The 22,951-nt window shown below is 43.6% G+C and overlaps 1 protein-coding gene across 1 annotated transcript in view; it reads left to right on the forward strand.

The window, feature by feature from the left end:
* The first annotated feature begins 10 nt into the window (after positions 1-10).
* Positions 11-22,951, forward strand: part of MREG (melanoregulin) — a 44,122-nt gene continuing 21,181 nt past the window's right edge. Inside the window, exons 1-2 of the mRNA XM_019523383.1 lie at positions 11-148; positions 11,376-11,535. Coding sequence (XP_019378928.1) covers positions 48-148; positions 11,376-11,535 — 261 coding nt within the window. The 5' untranslated portion in view covers positions 11-47. The remainder of the gene's footprint in view (positions 149-11,375; positions 11,536-22,951) is intronic.

Below are 22,951 nucleotides of genomic sequence, written 5' to 3' on the forward strand. Positions count from 1 at the left end.
GGCGAAGGGCTGGGCGCCGCCGCAAGGGCTCGAGCCCGCGGCTTCCCATGGGCCTGCGGGACTGGCTGGGCGCCCTGTGCTGCTGCTGCTGCCGCTGCCGCGAGTGCGCGACCGAGGCGGCGCTGCCCGAGAAGGAGCCGTTGGTCAGGTAAGGGGGGGCACATCTGGATGCGGCACGTGGGGCAGAGTCCAGCGGTGGTGGGTAGGGCTCCGCGGGGCGCCGGACGAGGGAGCCAGGCTCGTTTAGTCACAGCGTCATAGGAAAGGAGGGTTGTGAAGGGACCTCTAGTGCACCCCCCCTGCCCAGGACCAGCCCCAACTAGATCATCCCAGGCAGGGCTTTGTGCAGCAGGGCCTTCAAAACCTCCACGGGTGCAGAGGCCAGCACCTGGGGAGCAGCAGAGGGAGCAGGGATTTAAGAGCAGCCTCAGCTGCCTTGAAGGGTGGAAAGTAGTTTGAGCCCAAAACCTGGCTGGGCTCATTTTTTGGTCCCCTGTTGAGGAGCCAGAGAGACTCTTCAGGGGGATCCCAGCACAAGTGCCTCCGTCTCCAGAAAGCCTTGCCCAGGCTGCGTGCAGAGGAGGCCGTCTCCTTTTGCAAGTCCGTCTTGGAACGAACACTGCTGTTCTTCACCAGGAAGGTAGTAAAAGACTTAAATCAAGCCTTGGGACTCGTTTTGCTTGAGGGTTATAATGTTTCAGGAATACAGTCTGTTGGCTGGGACTGAATGACTGACCTGCGGCTGACTTGATGCTTCACATTTGGATGGCCTCACTTCTTGTCCTACCAAATCTAATTGATGAGTGGCTTCCCTGATGCCACCTGCTTTTTTCCTGCCCGCTTTACCTAACTGCATGTTTTCCATGAGAACCATTTGATATTTGAGTGTTAACATTACACATCCGGCTTTTGGTACCGGTAATTCAGGGATTGAGGCCTCTTTAGCAATAGACTTATGCTGTGAAAGCTGGGTCACAGAATAAATCTTTCTTAGGAAGTGGATTAATTGAGCTAATTGAAACCTGATGGTATATTCAGTAATTTAACACGTGTGCTAAATCCGTCTGCTGTGAATCTTTTTTATTGGAAAGACTGAAGCACACAGACAACATTTTCTTGAAATATTTAGTGTTTCTTCCAGAATATCAGGTAGGATCATCACTGGGTGATGTGTGCTTTGTAACTGCAGTGCTGATACTGTAATTTTACAATGGTCACCATTAAAGTTGGTGTCAGCTAATGCCTGCCAAACAGGGGGTAGGCTCTCTTGGAGTAAGGGATAAACTGTGGAGTCTCAGATACCATGAGGTACCAGCAGATTTTATGCAGACTATTGTATGGGCTTGATTTTTAAAATATTTTGATATAGTACATTGTAGAAAATGAATCTATAGCTATGTCTGTCATGGGTTTCTAATGTGTTTACTACCATTTCTGCACAATCCACAGTATAATGTTTTAATAGGAAAGGTAGAGACTTGGCACAAAAGTGCACAGAAGAGGTACTTTTGAGTACATCTAAGTATTGCAAGTCAGATTCTCAGGTAGAGTGGCATCTTAAAGCCGCAATTCATTCATGTGCTTTACTTTACACACTGAGCGTTGCCCCATTGACATCATTGGAGCTACCTGCAGTAGATATAGCTAAGCACATGTGCAGATTGTTTCAGGATTTGGGCCTTACTGCAAAAACTATCCCACTGATTTACTATCAGTGTTCATATATACTGTGTATACATTAAGGTGGGTGGATCTGACACTGTATCATTATTTGTGATACAAGAATCCTGCTGCATTAGGTTAGTGATCTTTATGATGCCACTCCCTGTATATGAATCTCCACGATAGACCATTGATCTTCACAAATTTGTCCTTTTTCAGTTTTATATAAAGCTTTCAATGTTATAAAAGCACTCCAGTTTTCCCTCTTTTTAAATAACACACAGGACCCCCGTGCCTTCAGATTTTGGTCGAATGTGGTTAAAATAATTTCCCATACAATACCATGTAAATCAGGGCTGTGATCCTGCAAAGTCTTCAGTACATTCTGAATTTTTTTTGTCCCCTTTGAAGTCAGCGGGACAGCGAACAGTGCACCAAGTTAAGCATGTATGTGAGTAATCATTTGCAGAACTGGGGCTCAATGTTCTGTTCATTCAAACTACTTGCAGTGCACTGACATCAGAGTCAAATGCATGCAGAAGTCTTTTCAGGATCAAGGTCTATGCAGGTCAGAAATGCTTTACTCTGCTTACTGTGTTGCACAATGGATCTGTCACTGTCATTGTGTGAAGAAAAAATGATCACGTCTATATCACAGGGGTGTCAAACTCACCCTGGGCCCCAGGCTGCATCCAGATGCCACAGGCTCCTCCCAGGCTGGATCTATGGGGCTGCATTTGGGTGGCAGTTTGGGTCAGTGTTGGACCAGGGAAGTGCAGCTGCATCAGGGCAGTGTGGGTCCAGGGGCATGGAGCAGGGCCATGCAGTGGCACAGATCTCTGGTTGGGCAGTGGCATGGAGCTGGGAGCATGCAGCTGCATGGGCTGTATTCAGGCAGTGATGTGCGTCTGAAGCCAGGGGCAGGCCATGGTGCAGACATGGACTGTGGGCTCATGCCCCTGGCTCCTTGTAATCTAAATTATTTTTCCGTGCTGAAGACCCAGTCATTCAGGATCTTTGACCTATGGAAGTGTGGAGGGTATAAAGTCCTTGAATCAGGCTGGGACAGGGTAGAGAGTTGCAGCCTGAATTCTGGATTAGCTGTTACAATCTTTCTTTCCCCTTTTCAACATCACTTGGGCTGTTAGAGCCTACTGAAGTCACTGAGAATTTTTCCCATGACTTTGAGACAGGCTTTGAGTGTATGCAAGCAGGCCATTGGCTTCACAGAAGTGCCAAACTGTAGTGGTGGGGGCAACAGTTGTATGTATCAGCTAAAATAAAGATCTAGCTTTCCTAATTATTTTTTCTTATAAAGAAGCTTTTTCATGGACACCTTTCCTTAACACTGCATCAAAACAAGGACCCACTTATTTTGACTTTATATAAGAAATCACGCAAAAATATGGTACTTTTACTAGCCACGTTGTATCAATCAGGTCCATCGTTGTGAACAATATCATTGTTCAAAAACCATCATTGTCAAAAATAAAACAACCTACTAATTAAGGCAGGGGTCAGAAACCTTTTAGGAGCAGTGGGATGAAATAATGCAACTCAGTCCAATACAGGTTGGTGCTTTTTACCAGGTTATCACTTGATCTCTTTGAAATCCCCCTGTTGCTGAAATGCCATTGATATCCAGGCTTTGTGTGCTGGCTGAAATGTCTTGGTGGGCTGGATCTGGCCTGTGGGCTATAGGCTGCCAACTTCTGAATCAGGCCATTATTTGTAAGTTACGCTATTTTTAATTTTTGAGAATTTGCATGTGGGAATTTTCTCTCTATGATATTGAAAGGTATAGACATTTCTTTGAGATTCTAGATCCCTTAGCTGAGAGGTTTAGAAAATCAAACCTAGAATCCTACTCCTGACATAAGCGGATGTTGAATTAAGTTTCTAAACCCTTTACTGAACAGTTCCAGCCTAATTAAAATGGCATATTAAAGAATGAATCAGCAAGAGACTTCTATCCTAATATATTCAGGTCTCACTAGGCAGTGGTGACATATGTCATGGCAATGCTTTCAGTGTAAATGAATGGGTGAGCATTTAATGCAGCCTTTGTAAAACTCAGGTAGCCTGTTGCGTCAGACTTGAAATATGCATGGTGTGTACTGCTCCAAAGGGGAAACAGTGTTTTGTACTCTTTGTTTGGTGGCATTCTCAAGAATTTAGGGTCTTAATACTTGAGTGTTTAGTCTGGATTGAAAGCTCTGTGTTTGCTTGATAGAAGCCAGATTGTGTAATGTGCTGACTGGCTCTGGTTCCCACAGAGACTGCTGTACATAGCTGGGTGAGGTTTTGCTGAAATGCTAATTATTCCCTATCACAGTAATGTAACTGGGGGATGACCCAGGCAGTTGCAGGTGCCAGTCTGGGGGGTAAAGGAGGTAGGTGGGATGGGGAGGGAGGGTGCAAAAGTAACAGCTGCTGCAGTAGTATTAGGAGTATAGCATTGGATGGTGGGATGATACTCTAGTTTAGACTTGCCCAAAGAGCATTTTCAGCTTGGACTCAATGGGTCGGAGGGAGTGGGGAATCCACAGGAGAATTTACTATTTAATATTGCAGCCAGCATATTAAAAAACCCACAAAAATTGGACCTATTTATCCTCACTTTAATATTAACAAATTACAGGGTATTAATTATGTGCTTGGCAAGACTTTAGCTCTGCCTTCATTTAATTCTGACTTTGAGTCTGTCTACTTGTAATTGTGGCATCACAATTAGATCGCCAGATCTGAGAAGAGTTTGATGAATGCTGCATCGTGGATACTACTTGCCATTGCTGCCAGCTGTCCGCACTACTGCCACCAGCAGCTGGAAGCCGCCTCTGCCCAGGGTGCGGAGCAGACCTATTATGCATCTGCCCTATTGCTTGCTTTAAAACAGAATCCAGGATCTAATACCACTACAAGAGGGTAATCCTCATTATCAGATCTGTACGCAGATCTGAGGTGGCCCTTGTGGTAGAGGTCTACCCAGACTAATAGCGACTAGGAGTATCCTGGCAGTTTGAACATGAGGTCCAAATCTCATTAAGGTTAGATTAGCCCTTGGGTTTTTTTCTATATCTGGCAAGGTGAGTGACCTGCTGGACAAGACATAGGATTGGGGCTCAGTTCTGGGTGCTGTTTCTACCACTGATTTGCTGGGAAAGTCGCTTCCCTCTTTCTGCCTCTGTTTCCCTACCTGTAAAATGGGGATATTGGTAGCTTCCTTTATTGAGCACTTGTAGATCTGTGGAAGAAAATGCTGTGCAAGAGAGAGGCATGCTTAGTTGTAGCAATAATAGCAGTAAATGCTATGGGCCAGTAAATTGGAGCAATCCATGAAGGCAGTTGGGTTATGCCGTCCTTCTGCCAGCTGTGTATCTTGCTCTTTCAGTCTCTGGAATAATTTCTTAGAGGCCACATTGATGTCCTGCTCAGATGCTTAGGAAAACCTCATGACACTAATATATATTTGCCCCTCACATATACCACAGTTCCTAATCCTCCTGTCCTGATGCATGTGCTGCATGGTACAATGCTGTGGCTTTTCAGCCCAGAGGTAGTTGCATTTAAATGACACATTGTGTAATTATCTTATGGAATTCACTGGGATGAGAGAGAAAGCTTTAGAGCTCTGAAGTATGAATGGCAAAATATTTTGAGGATTGAATCTGTTTTGCTGTACCAGTGGCTGACTGACGTTTGAATATATGAGTAGGATTTAAATTTTGTTCATGCCTGAAGGTGTTCTGACATGATTCTGTGGCACAGGACAGTGTGAACAGGTAGAAATTTCCTTACCTGTTTATCTTGCTATACAAGCCCAGTGAACAAACCTTTGCTTGCACTTAGGATCAAGGCAAGATGTGCAATATAAATGTGGCTTGAAAACCCACTAAAATAAAATAGGCATCATTATTAAAGGGATGGAAGTCCCTTTGAAGCAAAAGTCCCAATGACCTTAAAAAAGGGTTGTACCTTCAATGAAATGGTTTGGTTACAGAGTTGGAAGTTCAGAAAGATTTAATTACAAAATGCTTTTGCAGAATGCGTCACCTACTGTAGGTGTGAGAGTGTTGTGCCATCCATGCCTTTGAAGTTTCCTTCCTTTGTTAGTCATTCATTATTGCAGGAGATTAAATGAGAAACAGGAAAAGGTGGGGGGAAGGATAATTTCTTGCCTAATGGAAGCTAATTAAGATTTTTGTATAAGTATCAATGGGAAGTTATAACAATGGTGCACTCTGAGCTAGTGCACCACTTAGGAAGTTCTGTAATAGGCCTTATCATAGGCACCAACTTTTATTTTTGTGGGGGGTGGGGAGGAGGGGAGTACAGGGCAGAGGGTGGCAGGGAGCTAGGATGATGTACATGTGGAAAGTTTCATGCATTTCAGGTGACAGCCCTCTTCCCGAGAGGTATTCCTTTGGAAGGGAGATAGAAGATTTTGTTTTTTCCCAGAATTTTTTTAAAGTCAGTGTCCATTTAAGGAAAAATTATCCTTTGTTTGAAATGTGCCCGGAAAGCAGGAATGTTTTGTGAAGTGTCTGATAGGGGTGCTCAGAGCATGCATACCAGATCATGTCCTTGGGTGTTACTTTGCATAGTCTCTGGGCTTAGACTGAGGGGACTGGGTGCTTCTGGTCATGCACAGAGGGTGTCAAGGGAGCTTTAAGGCTGAATGGGAAGGCACCCAGTCATTTTAAGTGGTGGTTGAGTGGGGGTGTGGAATTTAGGCAGCTCAAGTCCACCTAAGTCCTGTTTAGGCACCTATATCCTTGAATTTGGGAGGGGGAGGTGAGTGTGAATCTGGCCTTATCTGTAGTCATGAACCATCTCTGTGGCAAGGCCAGGAACTGAGCAAAGATCTCCTGAATTCCACTGCACTGACTTCATCACAAGCCCACTCCTGTTTTTATCCATCCTCCCCTGGTGGGTAGCCAGTAGCTGTGAAGGACTGATGTGTTGACATATGCTGTCTTGCTGTACCCAGACTTCTTATTTATCCAAGAGATTTTGCATCCAGGGCTGGAGCTAATATGGAGCAAGATGAGTGGGAAAGGTTACAGTTTTCTTGGCCAGGAAATCCAAAGCTGTTGAATTCCAATTACTTCCACTCACAAAAGTATAAAATAAATGGAGAAACTACAGCCAAGACCTAAGGGGTGGGGGAAGGGAACTGCTATCTCCAAATCTACTTCTCCCAACCTTCATGGCATTCCCCTTGTGCCAGCTCCTTGTGGAGGGACTCTTGTAGCTGTGTTTTGATTGAGAAGGAGCTGCCCAGGGAAAAGACATTCCCTGTGGCCTCATATCCTTCTCTTGAAAGCCATGTGGGTTTTCTAGCCAAAGTAAATTAAGACTCTTTCTGCATAAACCCAAGAAAGTTCCTGCTACATCCTTTCAAATTCCTTGGAGAGGGATGGTGAGGCCAAGGCAGAGTGCAGCTGTTGGTGCTGCTATGAGGGAGGAGGAAGGTTTGAGACCTTAAATGGTGTTTGCTGCCTGGAAACACTTCTCTTCAGTACTTACGATGCCACTGTTTAGGAAAAGCATTGTTCTGCTTGTGCAGGGGGCAGCAGAAGTTCCCCTTGTTGACCACAGAGTATGTTGGGGAACCTACTGAATTTATACTCATGGTCTTTTGGGGAACAGTACAGCTTGATCACTAGCCACTGATATGCTGAGCCACTGATATATTGAGAAAGCAGACCATTAGTAATACAAGTGATAGGTGACTTTCCCACAACCTGCTCTTGGATTTTCTTGGCTATTCACAACTAGAATTTGTTTTATTGGACAACAAAAGTTTTCCTGGCACTTAATAAGTCATATGTTTTGGTAACTTCCCCATTACTAGCCCCAAAACCTCCAGCATTAGTCAAAAGCAATATATATGCATGTGTGCACAGACATGCATTGTTATTTCAAAGGAAGTGACAAGAACAGGGATAACAAGTGACATCAGTGCAAAGCTCTGATGTTACTGTTCTCTGCTTATGTTTTTGTGCATCTCAAGGAGCTATCTGGTGCTAGAAGAGTGCATGGACTAGAGTTTAAGGATGGAGTACTGGTGTTACTGTTTTCCTTGTTTGGCATGGGCACAAGTTCAGACTTGACCTAACTGTAAGAGAATAGAACAGGCTGCCTAGCGAAGTTGTGCAATCTCGTTTTCAAGAGTAGTCTGGAGGGGCATCTCTCTGGGAAGATTTAGAAACGGTGAATCCTGCATCTGTACAGGACTTGGCCTACATGACCACTGAGGTCCTTCTTTGATCTTTGAATAGATTTTTGTATGGGCAAATGGTGGGTCTAATTAAAAATCTCTATAGCCCCAAACCATCAATTTCTTGTAGAAAGCAAACAGGAAAGCAAGTTTAGTAACCTACTGTCCCTGCTCTGATAGTATCAACCCTGAGACCTCCTACTTGTTAGAGCAGTGGTTTTCAGCCTCATTAGACTCAAGGCACCCGTCCATAACTTCTGTGAACTGAGCAGCACCTCATTTAAAAAACAAATTAATGTATTACAGTGCTTACTTCCTTGGAGAGAGGGTGGGCAATGGGGGTGGGAGATGAGCCAGAGAGGGAGAGCCTGAGTCTGTCTGATAAGCTGCTGTCTGTGCTTATCTCCTCACTCCTCCTGAGGTACCCCTCAAAGGATCTTGTGCCACCCAAGGTGTCCTGACACCCTAGTTGAGAATCACAGGGTTAGAGGCCTTCTTAAACAGTGGCATCTTATCTGGAGGTAGCCTCTTTGATTGATGCCTGTGAAAAGGCAAAAGCAAGTTAAAAATTGATATCCCAGAAGTTTCTGTTGCCAAACTATAAATTCATTGGTTACATGGGAACTAGGAGGTAGGATCAAATATTAATTTGATGGTCATACCAGGGATTATACATGTAATTCTGTTGATTTCTTGGGATTTATAACGATTAGGATATTCAGAGAACTTGCTTACACAGACACTCATGGGCATTATTTTTAGGCTTATTTTTAGCCAAAGGAATTAGAGGTTTTGTGAACCAGTAGGGAACAAACTTAATTTCTGACTCTATAAATATTCATAGTGTACATGAAGTCTCCTGCTAGCATGTTGGAGTCCTGAAATACTTAGTAACTAATGCTTTATATTTTGACTGTTCCCACTCGAAGCCTGCATAGCTAAGCTTAAATCACAGGTGCCCTAGAGCAGTGGAGACCAACTTTTTTGGCATGTGTGCCACATGGTAAGCCCTACACCCTCCCAGAGTGCCACTCTGATCTCCTTCCTAATCTGTTCTGCTTTGTGCTCCCTGTCTGATCGGTTGCTGTGTTCTCTGCTTCTTTCCTGATCTTCTGCATGCCACAACCCCCCCACCCCACCCCACACACATGCTGCTTGTGCCACTTGTGGCATGTGCTGCAGGATGGCCAACCTGCCCTAGAAACGGTATTCAGAAGCGTCAGCATATGGGCATCGCATGGGGTTTGTGATTGTGATGGCTGGTTAAATTGAATGCTTGGTCATGGAATCATAGAATCCTAGAAAATGAGGGTTGGAAGGGACCTCAAAACGTCATCTAGTCCAACCCCCTGACCAAAACAGAACCATCCACAGCTAGATCATTGCAGCCAGGGCTTTGTCAAGATGGGCCTTAAAAACCTCCAAGGTTGGAGATTTCACCCCCACCCCAGTAACGTTTTTCAGTGCTACACCGTGCTTCTAGTGAGAGAGTTTTTCCTAATATCCAACTTAAACTTCCCTTGCTGCAGCTTGAGACCATTGCTCCTTGTTCTGTCATCTGTCACCACTGAGAACAGTCTAGCTCCATCCTTTTTGGAACCACCTTTCAGGTAGTTGAAGGCTGCTGTCAAAACCCCCCTCAGTCTTCTCTTCTCTAGATTAAATAAATCCGGTTCCCTGAGTCTCTCTTCACAGGTCATGTGCCCCAGCCCCCTAACCATTTTTGTTGCTCTCCACTGGACTCTTTCCAACTTGTCTGCATCCTTCCTATAATGCGGGGGTGGGGAGCAAAACTGCACACAGTACTCTAGATGTGGCCTCACCAGTGCTGAATAGAGGGAAAGAATAATAGAGGGTCATGGCAGTAATACTAATAGAGGGTCAAGACACTTCAGTTTTGGAGGGGGAACTCCTTGCTCCTTTCTGAGAATGACAGGAACTTTCAGAGTAGATCTGTATTTGGAAGAAAAGAGAAATCATAATTTGGGTTGATGATGTTAATCTGAGTCAGAAATGGCTATGGCTCTGCCTCTGCTCTCTGACTCCTAGAACTATTTTCCCCAGCCCATATGCAGGTGTGAGAGTGGGGCATGTTGGGACTTACTGTGTCATGTAGGAATGTGTAAAGGAGTATTTAAACTGCTTCTTTTGGCATAGAAATCTTGCTAAACCTCTCAAGCCAAAGAGAGGCTTCTTGGGAATGTTGTCAATTGTAGCCATATACCGTGGAGCCCACTGTTAGTTAACTCTTTTCAGCTTGTGGGTGATCTGGATGTTTTGGAGTTACCTGAACACCAGTAACTTCTGGGGCAGAGGCAACTATACTGAAGCTAAAGGGAGATAAAGCTCTTTAACTTTAGAATCAAGAGTTTAAAAAAATAAATCTGTCTTCAGTGTAGTACCCTGTTGCCTCTGACAATGAGTGTGGTAGTGATCATATACTGAATATGTGGTATTGGACAGATGCTGGCTCTGAAAAAGATCCTTCAAATATTGTATGATTTTTTAAGGTCTGTGGCTTTCTTGTCTTATCTGAAGTAGAGCACCTTTTACTAGTGCAGTGCCCTATTGGTGATGTCTTGTGCTGTCAGCACTGGGCAATAGACCAAGTCCTACTGTCAAACTGGCATACAGGCTTCTTGGTCTCAGGGGCAAAGGTGCAACCAGAATACACCCCTTACTGGGCGGGGACATGTGTCAATTGAACAGTTCCAGAATGTCACAAACTGGAACCAGTTTACAGTTGTATGAAGTACTGTTGCTCTACCACCATGGGGTGGAAGTAAACACCCAGCCCAGCATACATCCCAGGGGGCAAGTAGGAGGGAGTTCTTGCACCCGTGCTTTGGGGGGATCCCAGGGACTTGTAGCTAGGGGTGTTTTCACTTCTCTGCTTTTATCCTAAACATAAGTTTGGTAAATGTCAATAGATGGAAATTGACTCAGCTCTGCAGTATGGTTGCCTGACTTGGAGTGGGTGGTAAGGACCTTGGACCCAAAGTTTTTTTGCTTCCTAGGGGCTGTGGTCAAGTAGGGAGTGAGGGTACAGCTGGTTGTTAAAGATAGCTTTTATTGAACAGATGATCTCATGGCTAAAAAGTGCCAACAAAAGGGGAAAAAGGTGGGGGAGGTGGACAGTAGAATTCTGGCTGGGTACTAGAGCAGCTTGTTGCAGCAGTCTGTTGGATGGGTGAGGAGCAATGCACTGTGGGATGCCTGGAGGACTGATCAGACTTGTCACAGAACACTGGTGTCCACACCGGGTCACAGCAAACTGGTTCAAAATAGAATGATTCTCCAGTTATACTTTTGAACCATTCCAGGCAGATTTAAATTGGTTTAATAGGCTTGTATGTCTGTCTGCGTCAAGTTTAAATCACATTAAAAACATTCTAAGTGTTATGAGTGCCTACAACCACTCAGTTCTCTTATGTAACTATAGTGTTCAAACCTGGACATTAACTGTGTCTCGATGTTTTCTTTATTTCAGTGATGACAACCCTTATGCTTCATTTGGAGCCACCCTGGCAAGAGATGAGGAGAAGAATTTATGGAGCGCCCCCCATGACCTGACTCACACAGAGGCAGATGATGACAGGATACTGTATAACATGATTGTTGTTCGGAACCGACTGGACAAAGATTCAGAGGTAAGGACAAAGTGTTATCGCTAAACCTACACAGATTTGTTAAAAGACTTGTGATGAACCAGTCGTCACACTGCTGAGATCAGATGTCATTGCAAACTATGGCAGTTGATCACACCGGAGAGGTTTTAATCAAATGATTAATCTGGTCACTTACTAATTTGCAGGTATGTATGAACATAGTTGCTATGGTAGTTTACTTGAGTAGCAGTGTCAAAGAAGAGCTTAGTTTAAGTGCTGAGATTACACATAGCTGAAGGAGACCAAATATTTCCATTTGTCCACTGAAAGGAAATGTTCACTTTATAAAGGATTATATCACATAGTTTCTGAATATAATATTTACAGGTGAAGCTTGACAAAATCATATGATGAAAACAAACACAATTTACTCTAGGGAAGGATGAATAATTCTATGTGCTGTTCCCATGTAGTAAGCTAGGGAAAGCTTTGTTTCCCATGATCAAAGCTTGGTCTTCATGCTACCTTTTCTGTATGAGCATACACATTGAAGTTCTTACTGGCTTTTGTTCAATTACATCTTTTTTCTCTCTGTTTAAGTAAGAGATTATACCTGCTCCAAAGAACTTTAGACTGTTTTGATGTTGTGTAGTGCAACCAGATCTCAATTTAGGTAGTGTCCTTTAGGTGATACTACAACACCATTTCTACTATTAGCATCCACAAAGAAGCAGAAGTGGCCCAATGGATGTTCTGTTCTTTTGATAAAATACTTGTTCTTTGAGCTGTGTCTCCATCCTGAACTGCAATACACTACAAAGCAGGACTTCAAATCCTGTTCTATTGTTCATTTTATCATTTTATTGTGCTTTGAAATCCCATTTTTCCCTGCACTGGGCTTTGCATGTTCAAAACTGTTTTTCCTTCTCTTCCTTTTCCTTGTCCTGCTACTACACCATAAACTTGATATTTTCACAGGAATGTTGATGCCCCTGGCTGAATTAGAACTGTAGAAACTTGTCAAACCAAATATTTCTATAATGGGTAATATGGTAATTATCTAGTACAGCAGAGTTGGCAGATCTGGTTACTATAAGGGGGGAAAATAACATTGTTATATAAACATTTGTTTAATTGGCCTGATTTTATTTTCCAAAAGGACTTTGTGTGTGAAAAGTTTAGTAGCACAAGTGTGCAGGGTTTGGAATGGGCTGTAGACTCAAAATTGGCTACTACTTTTGTAGACTCTACTTTTGCAGACTCAAAATTGGCACATGCCCTTGTGGATTGGTATAAAGACTGAAATGTTTGCAATGAAATTTGAAAACCATGCAATTTGTACTTTCATTTTATTATGGTATCATGAAAATAATCCTACTTTATCAAAGACTCAAAGATAACATTTTAAACAATATTTTCTAGGAATTGGGACCACCCCCAATGAAAATAAGCCCAAATTGTAATAACATGAGGTCCTTATATCATTAGTTAACATTAAATAACATTGATTTTTTTATATCAAAGTGAGAGAATACACATTTTTGCATGGAAGGGGGGAGCATGGGATAGGAATTCTTACTGGGACTAGTTTAGTATTCTTACTAACAGAAGATGGGTATCCTGTAACTGTTTGGGCTTCGTGATCACTCATTTCTTACTAAGAAATGATGATTAAAGACTTTTTTGACCCCTAAATTATTCAAGGATGGCGTATACTTCAAAACAATACTGAAGAAGTTCAAAAGTGTACGTCTGATTAACTGATGGCTTGAGACTTGTGTCCCCATCCATCAGCATTTAATTCATTCTCTGTTAGAGAAGTCTTTTAATTTAGTTAGTATGGTCATTATGAGCAAACTCTGCTGATGACTGACTATACGAACCATGGTAGATAGATGGATAGTAGGGTTTTGTGAAGCTTTCGTCCCTGATTGGATTTGGTGGCCAAATCTCTGAATCCAAATCAAATCAGGAGACCCTTTAATCTCTCCGAATCGAAGCAGAACCCTCAGAATTGATTTGGAAAGATTTGATGATTCAGATACAGACACAGCTTTAAATGTTTTTTTTCACATACCTCAAGGTACTAGGCAGCTCGTGAATGCTGAGATGTTGGGGTGGATGGAGCATCCCACAGGAGCATGGGGGGCTCTCCAGCATGCTTGGCAGTAGGTCCGGAAGTGGGCCAGAAACACTTCTGGTCCACTTCTGGGTCTGCCAGGGAGTGCACTAGGGGCCACACCCCTCGTGCTCAGGGACTGGTACTTCCTGGGTCTGGGGGGGCACCTGGGGTCCCCCCATGGCCAATTGCTGAATGGGGGGGCATAGGGGGCGACAGCCAGCGCACTTGGTGGTGGACCCAGAGGTGAACCAGAAGTACTTCTGGTCCACTTCCAGGTTCACCGCTGAGCACCCGGGGGGGGGGGGGGGGCCTCTCCATGCTCCTGTGGGATGCTCCATCTGCCCCACCATTGCAGTGTTCACGAGCCACACCTGGTACTTTGAGGTATGTAGAAAAAACAGTTAAAGCTGTATCTATGGGCAGCAACCGGGGCTCGGGTACTGCTTGCGGGGGCGGGGGGCTGCAGGCCCAGGTCCCTGATCCTGTGTTCCTGGAAGTTGGAGGCCCTCTCCTGCAGGGCTGTGGGTGGGGAGTGAGGGGCAAAGGCATGGGCAGGACACTGGTATATCAAAGGTTGCTCAGCACCATAAAGAAGTGGAGGGGGGACAGCTGCAGCTGGACCCGCATCCTAGTGAGTGAAGTGGGTAGGGGGAGCTCTGATTTCCCATAATAAAAAACCCCAAATCAAACATCAAAATTCTATAGGTATTTAGAATTGATTTTATTATAGTGATTGAGGCACTGGCAGGCTTCCAAATTTCTTTAAAATGGTAAATATATCAGTAAAACATTGTGTTCAGCTGATACCTGTATATATATAGTGGCATTTAATTTTAATTGTGGAAAAGTGCGGATTTGTGGGGGGAGTTAATATAAGGGAATTTGCGATTTTTAATAGAGAAAACCAGGTTCCCAGGTAATAAGATCATTTTTGAAATGGGATGCTACTCAAGTCATAAAAGTTATGGAGGGGTGCCTTGAATCTAAAAAGGTTGAGAAGCACCAATCTAGAGGAAATTTGAAGAGTTTCTTGCGGAGTGTTGTTAGCTTTCATATGTGTAGGAAAGGGAAAGGTCTGGCATCTAATATCCTTCAGCATAAAGTCAAGTTTGCTTTTTTGCCACTACTTGAGATGGCTGATATAAAACCCAATGGAACTCTGTGTTATTGCAGGAGTTGCTTTCCCTAATCCTATGCCACTTTGCTGCTAATGTGAAGGTCCCAATTCTATTTGCCAGGGCTATGGTAGAGTTGATAATGGCATGTACTGGCTTTTATGTAGTGGAATTTCTTGCATGCCTTATTCCCGTTGTTGCCTCCAGGCCAAGCAACAGCAGATTTTAAGGCCTTACAGATATCTGGGTATTTATTTAGCATAACTTGCTGATTCACTTTGCATCAATCCTTGAGCAGAGGTGGTCCAAAACAGTATCTGGGGCAATCTTTTTTTGTCAGAAATTCCCATTAAGACATTAGTGGCCAGTTCCCAGAAAGCAAGTCTGTCACAAGGATTGACTCTTGCTGCGAGAATTAAGGCAAAGAACAAATTCTCTTGCTATCAGCAAAAGCTCCTCCAAAGAAAACAATGGTACAGAGTTTCGTTTGATATGCAAAGGCTAAGAATGTCTTCATAAAACAGGACTAGGTGGTGACACTTACCATGACAAAATAGTTGTCTTTCCTTGTATTTCTTAAAGTCAAAATAACATTAGTAAAGTTAATAAAGTGACTTCACTGTAGGGAGTGCAGTGGGCTTTTGAATGTATTTGTCTTTGGAAATGAAATGTCCATTTCATTTTGATTTCAGTCTTTTTGCAGAGCATTAATGATGATAAAAAATAAATGACTGAATTTCTGTGAGAAGTGCAGGATCAGGACCAAACCCAATGGTTTGGTTTGGAAGCACTCCTGAAAACGACTTATCTGAAGCAGTACTTCTGGGAACAGTGTGACACAGTAGCTTCCTAGAATATGATTGACGGTGTTATACAGTTAACAGCAGAGCCTGGAGTGCACTTCAATCTCCTAGTCCAAATCAGTGCCTTGAAACTATTGCTTCCTCTGTCTCCAAGCCCAGTATCTTAACACCTTAGCACCTTTTTAAAATTTTCATTTCTAGTGACTCTACACTAATCAACTTCTATGATATTTTTATATAATTTTTTAAAATATTTAGTAATATTAGGGGCTAACCTGGATGTCTCCAGACAGATTCTAAGTCTGGGCATGCACTGGGCAGAGGCATTGCTTGATCTGGTCTTGGCCAAAGAGCAAGACCTGGTGAGTGATGTGAGGCTTGAGATGAAGCCTGGTGACAGCAACCATGAATTGGTCACCTTCTTAGTTCACCAAAGAGCAAGCAAATCCCTCAGTAAAACAGAAATCCTTAACTTTGGGAAGGCTGATTTTTGAAAACTCAGAGATTTGCTCAGTCAGGCATTTAGAGGCCCCTAGAAAGGGGAGTACATGAGGAATGGTCATCTCTCAAAAACATAATCCAAGGGAGATGATGTAGATGTCATATATCTGGATTTCAAGAAAGTCTTTGACTTAGTTTCCTATGATGTCCTCATGGTTAAGCTGTGCAACTGTGGCCTTGATCATCTTACAGTATGGTGGCTAAGTAACTGGCTATGGAGTCGGACCCAAAGAATACTAGTTGATGGGAGCAAATCAACGTGGCACAGGGTGACCAGTGGAGTCCTTCAGGGCTCGGTGCTTGGGCTGGTACTCAGGCTGGTACTCTTTCACATCTTCATTCATGATCTGGATTTGGGAGTCAGATGCAAACTGGCCAAGTTTGTGGATGACACCGAGTTATGGGGGAGGGCGGTCACACCGCATGACAGGCTGGGTATACAGGCTGTCTTGAACATGCTGTCAAGGTGGGCTGACCAAAAGCTGATGGCCTTCAATGTAGAGAAATGTAAGGTGCTGCACCTCGGTAGGAAGAACCTTCAACATACAGGCTCGGCAGTGCTATGCTTGCTAGCACCATGACCAAAAGAGACTTGGGGATCTATACTGACCACAAGATGAATATGAGCCACCAGTGCGATGCTGTGGCTGGCAAAGCAAGCTAAACTCTGGCATGCATCCACTGATGCATCTCAAGCAAAACCAGGGATGTCAGCTTCCCACTTTACTCAGCCCTGGTGAGACTGCAGCTGGAGTACTATGTCCAGTTTTGGGCTCCCCACTTCAGGAGGGATGTGGAAAAGCTTGAGAGAGTCCAGAGGAGAGCCACTGATATGATCCAAGGCCTGGAGGGCAGGCTGTATGAGGAGAGGCTGAGGGACTTGGGACTCTTCAGTCTGGAAAAGATAAGGCTCAGGGGGGACTTGGTAGCAGCCTATGATTATATAAGAGGGGTACATCAGGATCCGGGAGAAAACAAGGTTTAATGGCCATAAAATCCAGGAAAGCCAATTTAGACTAGACATAAGAAAAAAGTTCTTTATGGTGTGCATGTCCAGGGTCTGGAATAGACTCCCCCCAGAGGTGGTGCAAGCACCTACTCTGGACTCTTTCTTTCTGGGGTCACTTGATCCCAGATGACTTCTTGCCTAGAGTGGGGCTGGTGGGGAGAAGAGGGCTGGACTCAATGATCTCACAAGGTCCCTTCCAGCCCTTAATGTCTATGAAATCTATGTGCTTTGCTGAATCAGGACTCTGGTATCCTATCATCCTTCAATGTGGGTCTGCATCCCATTTTTGCAAGGGCCTTATTTTACAGTAGTCCTATAGTCCTAATATGCTTGATATTGCAAGGAAATGCCTTGGCTAGTCTTTTACTGAAAAACAGGTGTTCATTTTTTAAATAGAGGGATATCTGTGAGCCATCCTGCTCTAGTATCTTACTGGAGATGAGACATCATAGTTTTTTATTTTATTGTAAAGCAAACTGTGTGGAACCAACCATGAACAAAGCTACAGCATTGATCTTACTTAGCTACCTCATAGTAAAAACTCCACTAGGCTGTAATGGTAAGAGAGCACATTATTAATGAAAAAATGCCTTTTAGGCAGTGAAGACAACTCCAGTTATTATTACTAAGGCTTTCTGAATAAAACTATATTTATGGCCCATAATAAATATGTCTAAATGGAGTAGTTTGTATCATCTCTCTCTTGTGTCTGTCCTTGGAATATAAATTTTAAGGGGTGGCTTGTTTGAAACAAGCAGGTTACTTTATCCTAGTAGATAAGCCCATAACTCACATGCAGATAGGCCTGTCTCAGCTCACCTGCCTGGAAGGCCTTTTTACTTGCAGTCTTTAAATCAAGACTGGATATCTTTCCGAGAGATCAGCTCTAGCTCAGTAAGAAGTTATAGGCTCAGTGCAGAAATCACCAGATGAGAGTTCCTGGCTTGTGTCAGGAAGTCAGATGTGGTGATCATAATAGCTATAGAGTCAATTAATCTTTACTAGTGGAGGGCTGTAAGTCTTTATTTCTTTGCTGTCATTTATTATACATAACTTACATGTACATTGTATAGAAATGTAAATAAATAAAACTAATCTGCATGTGTTAAGGGGCAAGATGGTGCATTATATGGTGTACTCCCTGGCAGTCTATTCACTAACTGATTTTTGTTAGCAAGTTTATAGCAGGGGTCCCAACAGTTGAATGTGGCCACTCAGTCTAATGTGGAGCTTCTGAGCAGGGAGAAGGCCTTGCTATCACCAGCATGACTGAACATCTGGAAGTGTCCTAGGAAGCTAGGACACTGCTTCACTAATTTGTGCCTCCAGTTCTTCCACCTCTACCACAATGATAACTTACCTTCCTCTGCAAAGAACTCTGGTGTATATAAATGTAAAAAGTCTTTTCTAACAGGGAGCTGCTTTTTCAACACAGCTTTTGTTCCCTGATGGACAATGAGTTCCCATATGTATATATAAAGGTACAAAGAGTCAGGCTCAAACGACTTAATGCAAAGACAGCAAATGTGATGAATGAGTTACCGGCAAAAGCTGTTGAAACACATAGTTTGATAGGCCTCTATTTATATTCGGCAAAAACAGGCTGGGAAGGTGGCCCACCTTGGTTATATGTAGAATTCAGACTGCAAAGCTCTTTAGGGCAAGAACTGATGGCTTGTTTCAGGTGTGACTGACAGCTACAATCAGACTTCCTCATCCCCAGAGTGATGGACAAGCTTTTGGTACTCTCCCCTTCCAATTGAAATGTCACTCATAAGAAGGGATCCTGGTATACCCCTAAATCCATGTTTTTCCATGATTAAAATGAAACAGCACTATATATCTATTTAGATATAGGTATCAGTTGAACACAATGTTTTACTGACGTATTTACAATTTTAAATCAATTTGGAAGTCTACCAGTGCCTCAATCACTATAGTAAAATAAATGATAAATACCTATAAATTTTGGTGTTTGCTTTTAGGTTTTTTATCATGGAAAATCAGAGCTTCCCCTGCTCCCTTTGCTCACCAGGATGCAGGTCCAGTTGTGGCTCTCCCCCCCCAGAGCCCTGTATCACCTCAAAGCCTTTGGAGAGACCCACTAAAGCCCTTAGCCCCCAACCCTCTCCCCTTTCCCCTGCAATTATCCTTTCCCATGGAGTCACTAGAACCTACCAGCAGCTGATTCAGGGATGTCTGCATCCTGGTCAATGAGGGTCACATCCGTGTCTTCCCCATCGTCCATGTCATTTGGGGCTGGGTTCACAATGGTCGTGATTGGGTTTTGAACATGTCCTTGGAGTAGATATCTTCTTGGTCCTCTGTGGCCACCTTTTAAATAGGTGGCCACTGCAGGGAGATAACTCCATCATCATCATCTTCATCATCACTGTATCTCACAGACCACTCCCCCAGCCATGCAGTACGCAATGTGGTGGGGAGCTACGGCATGGTCCTCCTTGAGGATTAATTCATGAGCTTTTCTTCATAGGAGACCACAGTCCTCGCTGTTTTTCGAGACCTTGTTTGGTGTCCCTGGGACTTGAGCAACTTGACCTTGGTCTGCCTCCTGCCCTTTGGGCCCTCCCTGGCAGTGGTGGTGAGCATTTTCTCTTCACCCTAGATGGTGATGAGGGCCAGCACCTGCGTACAGGCCTAGTTTCCAGACTACCTGGTGGTTTCCATGGTTCCTTGGCTCCTCTAGCTTATCTCTCCATGCAGACAGTAGGTAGCAGTAGTGGAGTGTCAGAGTAGTAGTAGGATTGATTGTTGTTGCTTTTGAATGGAGGTAGTAGAGCAAGCAGCAACTTGATGAGGTGAGCTACATTTGGGTGCTCAGAGCAAGTGACAAACTGATGAGCTGAACCTGAGTATTCAGAGTGGTCAGGGTCACACCCCTGGGGATGGGAGGCAGTGTTGGCTTGCAGCTAGCACCACCCCCTGGGCAGTAGCGTTCAGGAGGGTTGCAAGTTTGCCTGTGGAGCACAGGAGTAAGAAGGCCTGAAAGGGCTATGAATGATGCATCTTGGGATGCTGGAGGAAAGAAAGGCAGACGCTTTATCTCCCTGGAGCATTTGAGTAATACTCTGGAATGGCACGGGTAAAATATCTCAAAGATAAACCTTATTCCGAGCGGCACAATTTTTAAACATTTAGAGGTCACTTAGGACCTTAATGGGTGAATGTTCCCATTTTAAGTCCCTTTATGAAGTTTTAAAGGTAACCTGTAACATGGCCTAAAGACATCCTGGGTGTGGAAATATGGAGGGGAAAAATAAAGCCCATTATTTGTTTGCTTGTTGTAATAAATGTGTAAGTTAAGAACTGGTGGACCATGTCAGCATGAAAGATGGATCACTGGGGTGGGTAAGAGACAAAAGCAGAGGTCAGTCATGCAACTTGGATGTAGCAGATTGATATAGAAAAGCTTGTGTAAAGAAGGGAGTGCACTGTGGGGAGTTTAACCAAGAAGAAATGGGTGAGGAACAATTTAATATCTTGAAGCTCTGTCATGAAACACAATTTTCTTTGCCTGTACCTGTCAAGCACAAAGGTCTTAGATATACAAAAAATGGGAGGAAGCAAAGAAAAAGCATACCTGAATGATTTATTTATAGGATGGTGGTTAAATAATAGCATGTTCTGGGATTACAGAGTTTTGATCAAAGTTCTCAAAGACCTGTGTCTTTCAAATCTAGAGAAAACAGTATTTTTCTATAGGATGGCTCCTGCCCTCCAGCACTGTGAAGCTTGTTGGAACTGAAACAAAATTTTCTGAAAATGAAATTAAAAGCACTAAGAAAACAAAACATTGTTGAAGAACCTAAATCTTTTAAGTTTGCTCCCAGCATGCACCCTGCTAACTAGGATTTGTGAGATAGGTGTCTAGAGCTTTGTAAAGGGGAAAAAAGGTAGAGGGCCCTTATATGGCATTGCAGTGTATCTCCCCGGTGGTGGATCCAACTGGCTCATCTCTGAGGTATGAGGGAGGGCCCTTGCAAATCGTAGTAATTCTAGTGTCTTGACTTCCTGCGTGGAGGCCCAGCATCTGGCACAACTGACTTGTGAGTTGATATCATGTGTGTCTCTGGAAGTTACTCTGGATTTGTTTCAGTGTTAGGGCCAAATCCTGCTCTTTGATATTAGGGGATCTGCAGATCCTTAGGGCCATAGTCTGTGGTCAGTTTTGTGCATTTGTCTCAGGAATGCAAACACACAAAGTCTTTTAAAGTTCATCTTTAAAAAGGCTTCATCTATGGTAGAAAGGTTTACCTGCCTTGGTCTTTGATAGGAGCCTGGAAGACATGGAATTACATCTCTAATGAATGTAGCCATGCTAGCAAAAGTCCTAGTGTAGATGCTGGCTTCTTGCTGGTAGTTTATCTTGTTTGGCAACTGGTTTACTGCAAAGAAATGTTGAATAACATTTTTGCTAAGGGGACTGGCCAGTAGAGGTGCACTGGTATAACCGTACTTGCTAAACCATTTAAGTATAGACTAGGCTGATGTTTCTTGTCTCACTATTAATTATGCTTACAACTGTCTATTGTGTATAGTATACACTAGGATATAGTATGGGCAAACTGAGACACAGAGCAGTGATATGATTTGCCCATGGTGACCTTTCAGGCAGCTGACAAGAGTTCTGGATAGTTAATCTAATTCAAGATTATTCCAGGACAAGGTGTGGGAAGATCTAAATTGTGCCTGATAAAGTGTCTACAATGCACTGATCCAAATCCACAAATCAAAACAGCCCCTGAAAACTGGAGCAGTGCAGACCTGGATCCGTATTTTACAGCCTGTACTAGGTAATTGTCAGGGTGGTTGACCTAATTTCCTAAATAGCTTGCTTGAGTAGAATTGTGCTGCAGATTGGCTTCAAGGGAAAAAAGAACTAGCTTTGATGGAAGGTTGCTTTGGCAGTCCAGAGAAATCTACCTAGTAATTAGGAAATTTCCATACAAGGAGGAGAGTATTGGGAAAGCAGTTGTCTGTTCACATTGGCACACCATTTTTTGAAAGTTCTAGTTCTGTGCCAGCCTGGCTTATATTTAACTCCACAGGTTTCCCCACTTCAACTTGTCATTTCTGCACTTAGCACATTGCGCTAAGGACTCTGTGGAGATGTTCCAACTAAATATTTGAACAGTTGAGTGTTCAGCACAGCAAGGCAAATTAGTGCCTGTTGGCTAACATGGAACTCACTTTTTCATAATTAGTCTGCAGTAACAAGAGCAACCTATCAATGTTTTTCCCTGAAGTTTTCTTTGTTTAGAAGCTGACGTTTCTGGGAAAATGCCATTGGTCTTGTATCGGAGCTGGGGTGGCTTGGTGAGCAAGAAGGAAATGCTGCCCAGCAAAGGGTGTGTGTAGGGAGTGTATATATGTAAACTGACAAATCATGGCCAAGCTATGGAGCAAGATCTGTATGAACCAAGTCTGATGTTGATGGCCTTGGATCCCTGCAGGTGATTGAGTAGCTGAGAAGGAAGATCTTGCTATCTAACAGTTGCTTCAGTGTGAAGCTTTTAGACATGGCTTGACTTACCCCCAGTGCACCCTCTGGCTGTACTTTTGCTACAGTCTAATGCAGGTGCTTGTGAAATTAGATGCTGCTGGTGCCATTTATTAGGAAGCTCTTTAAAGGGAACCATAAAAGTTGAGCAAAATGTGTTGGCACGTTCGTTGGCTTAATCATAAAGCTGCGAAAGAGTGAGAACAACTTTATCAATGGCATTGGCAACGTGTAGGGGGTGCACATGGGTGAATGTGCACCCCCTGAGATTGGTCGTGCAGCCCCTGGAAGTGCCAGCTGCAAAACTGGAAGTGCCGGTGGAAGTGCACTTCCAGTTTCACTGCTGGTGGTTCCAGTCAGCGATCTGATGCCCCCCCCCCCCCCCCC

This window comes from Gavialis gangeticus, unplaced genomic scaffold, assembly GCF_001723915.1.
Source record: "Gavialis gangeticus isolate Ggan-Ray unplaced genomic scaffold, GavGan_comp1, whole genome shotgun sequence".
Lineage (NCBI taxonomy): Eukaryota > Metazoa > Chordata > Crocodylia > Gavialidae > Gavialis > Gavialis gangeticus.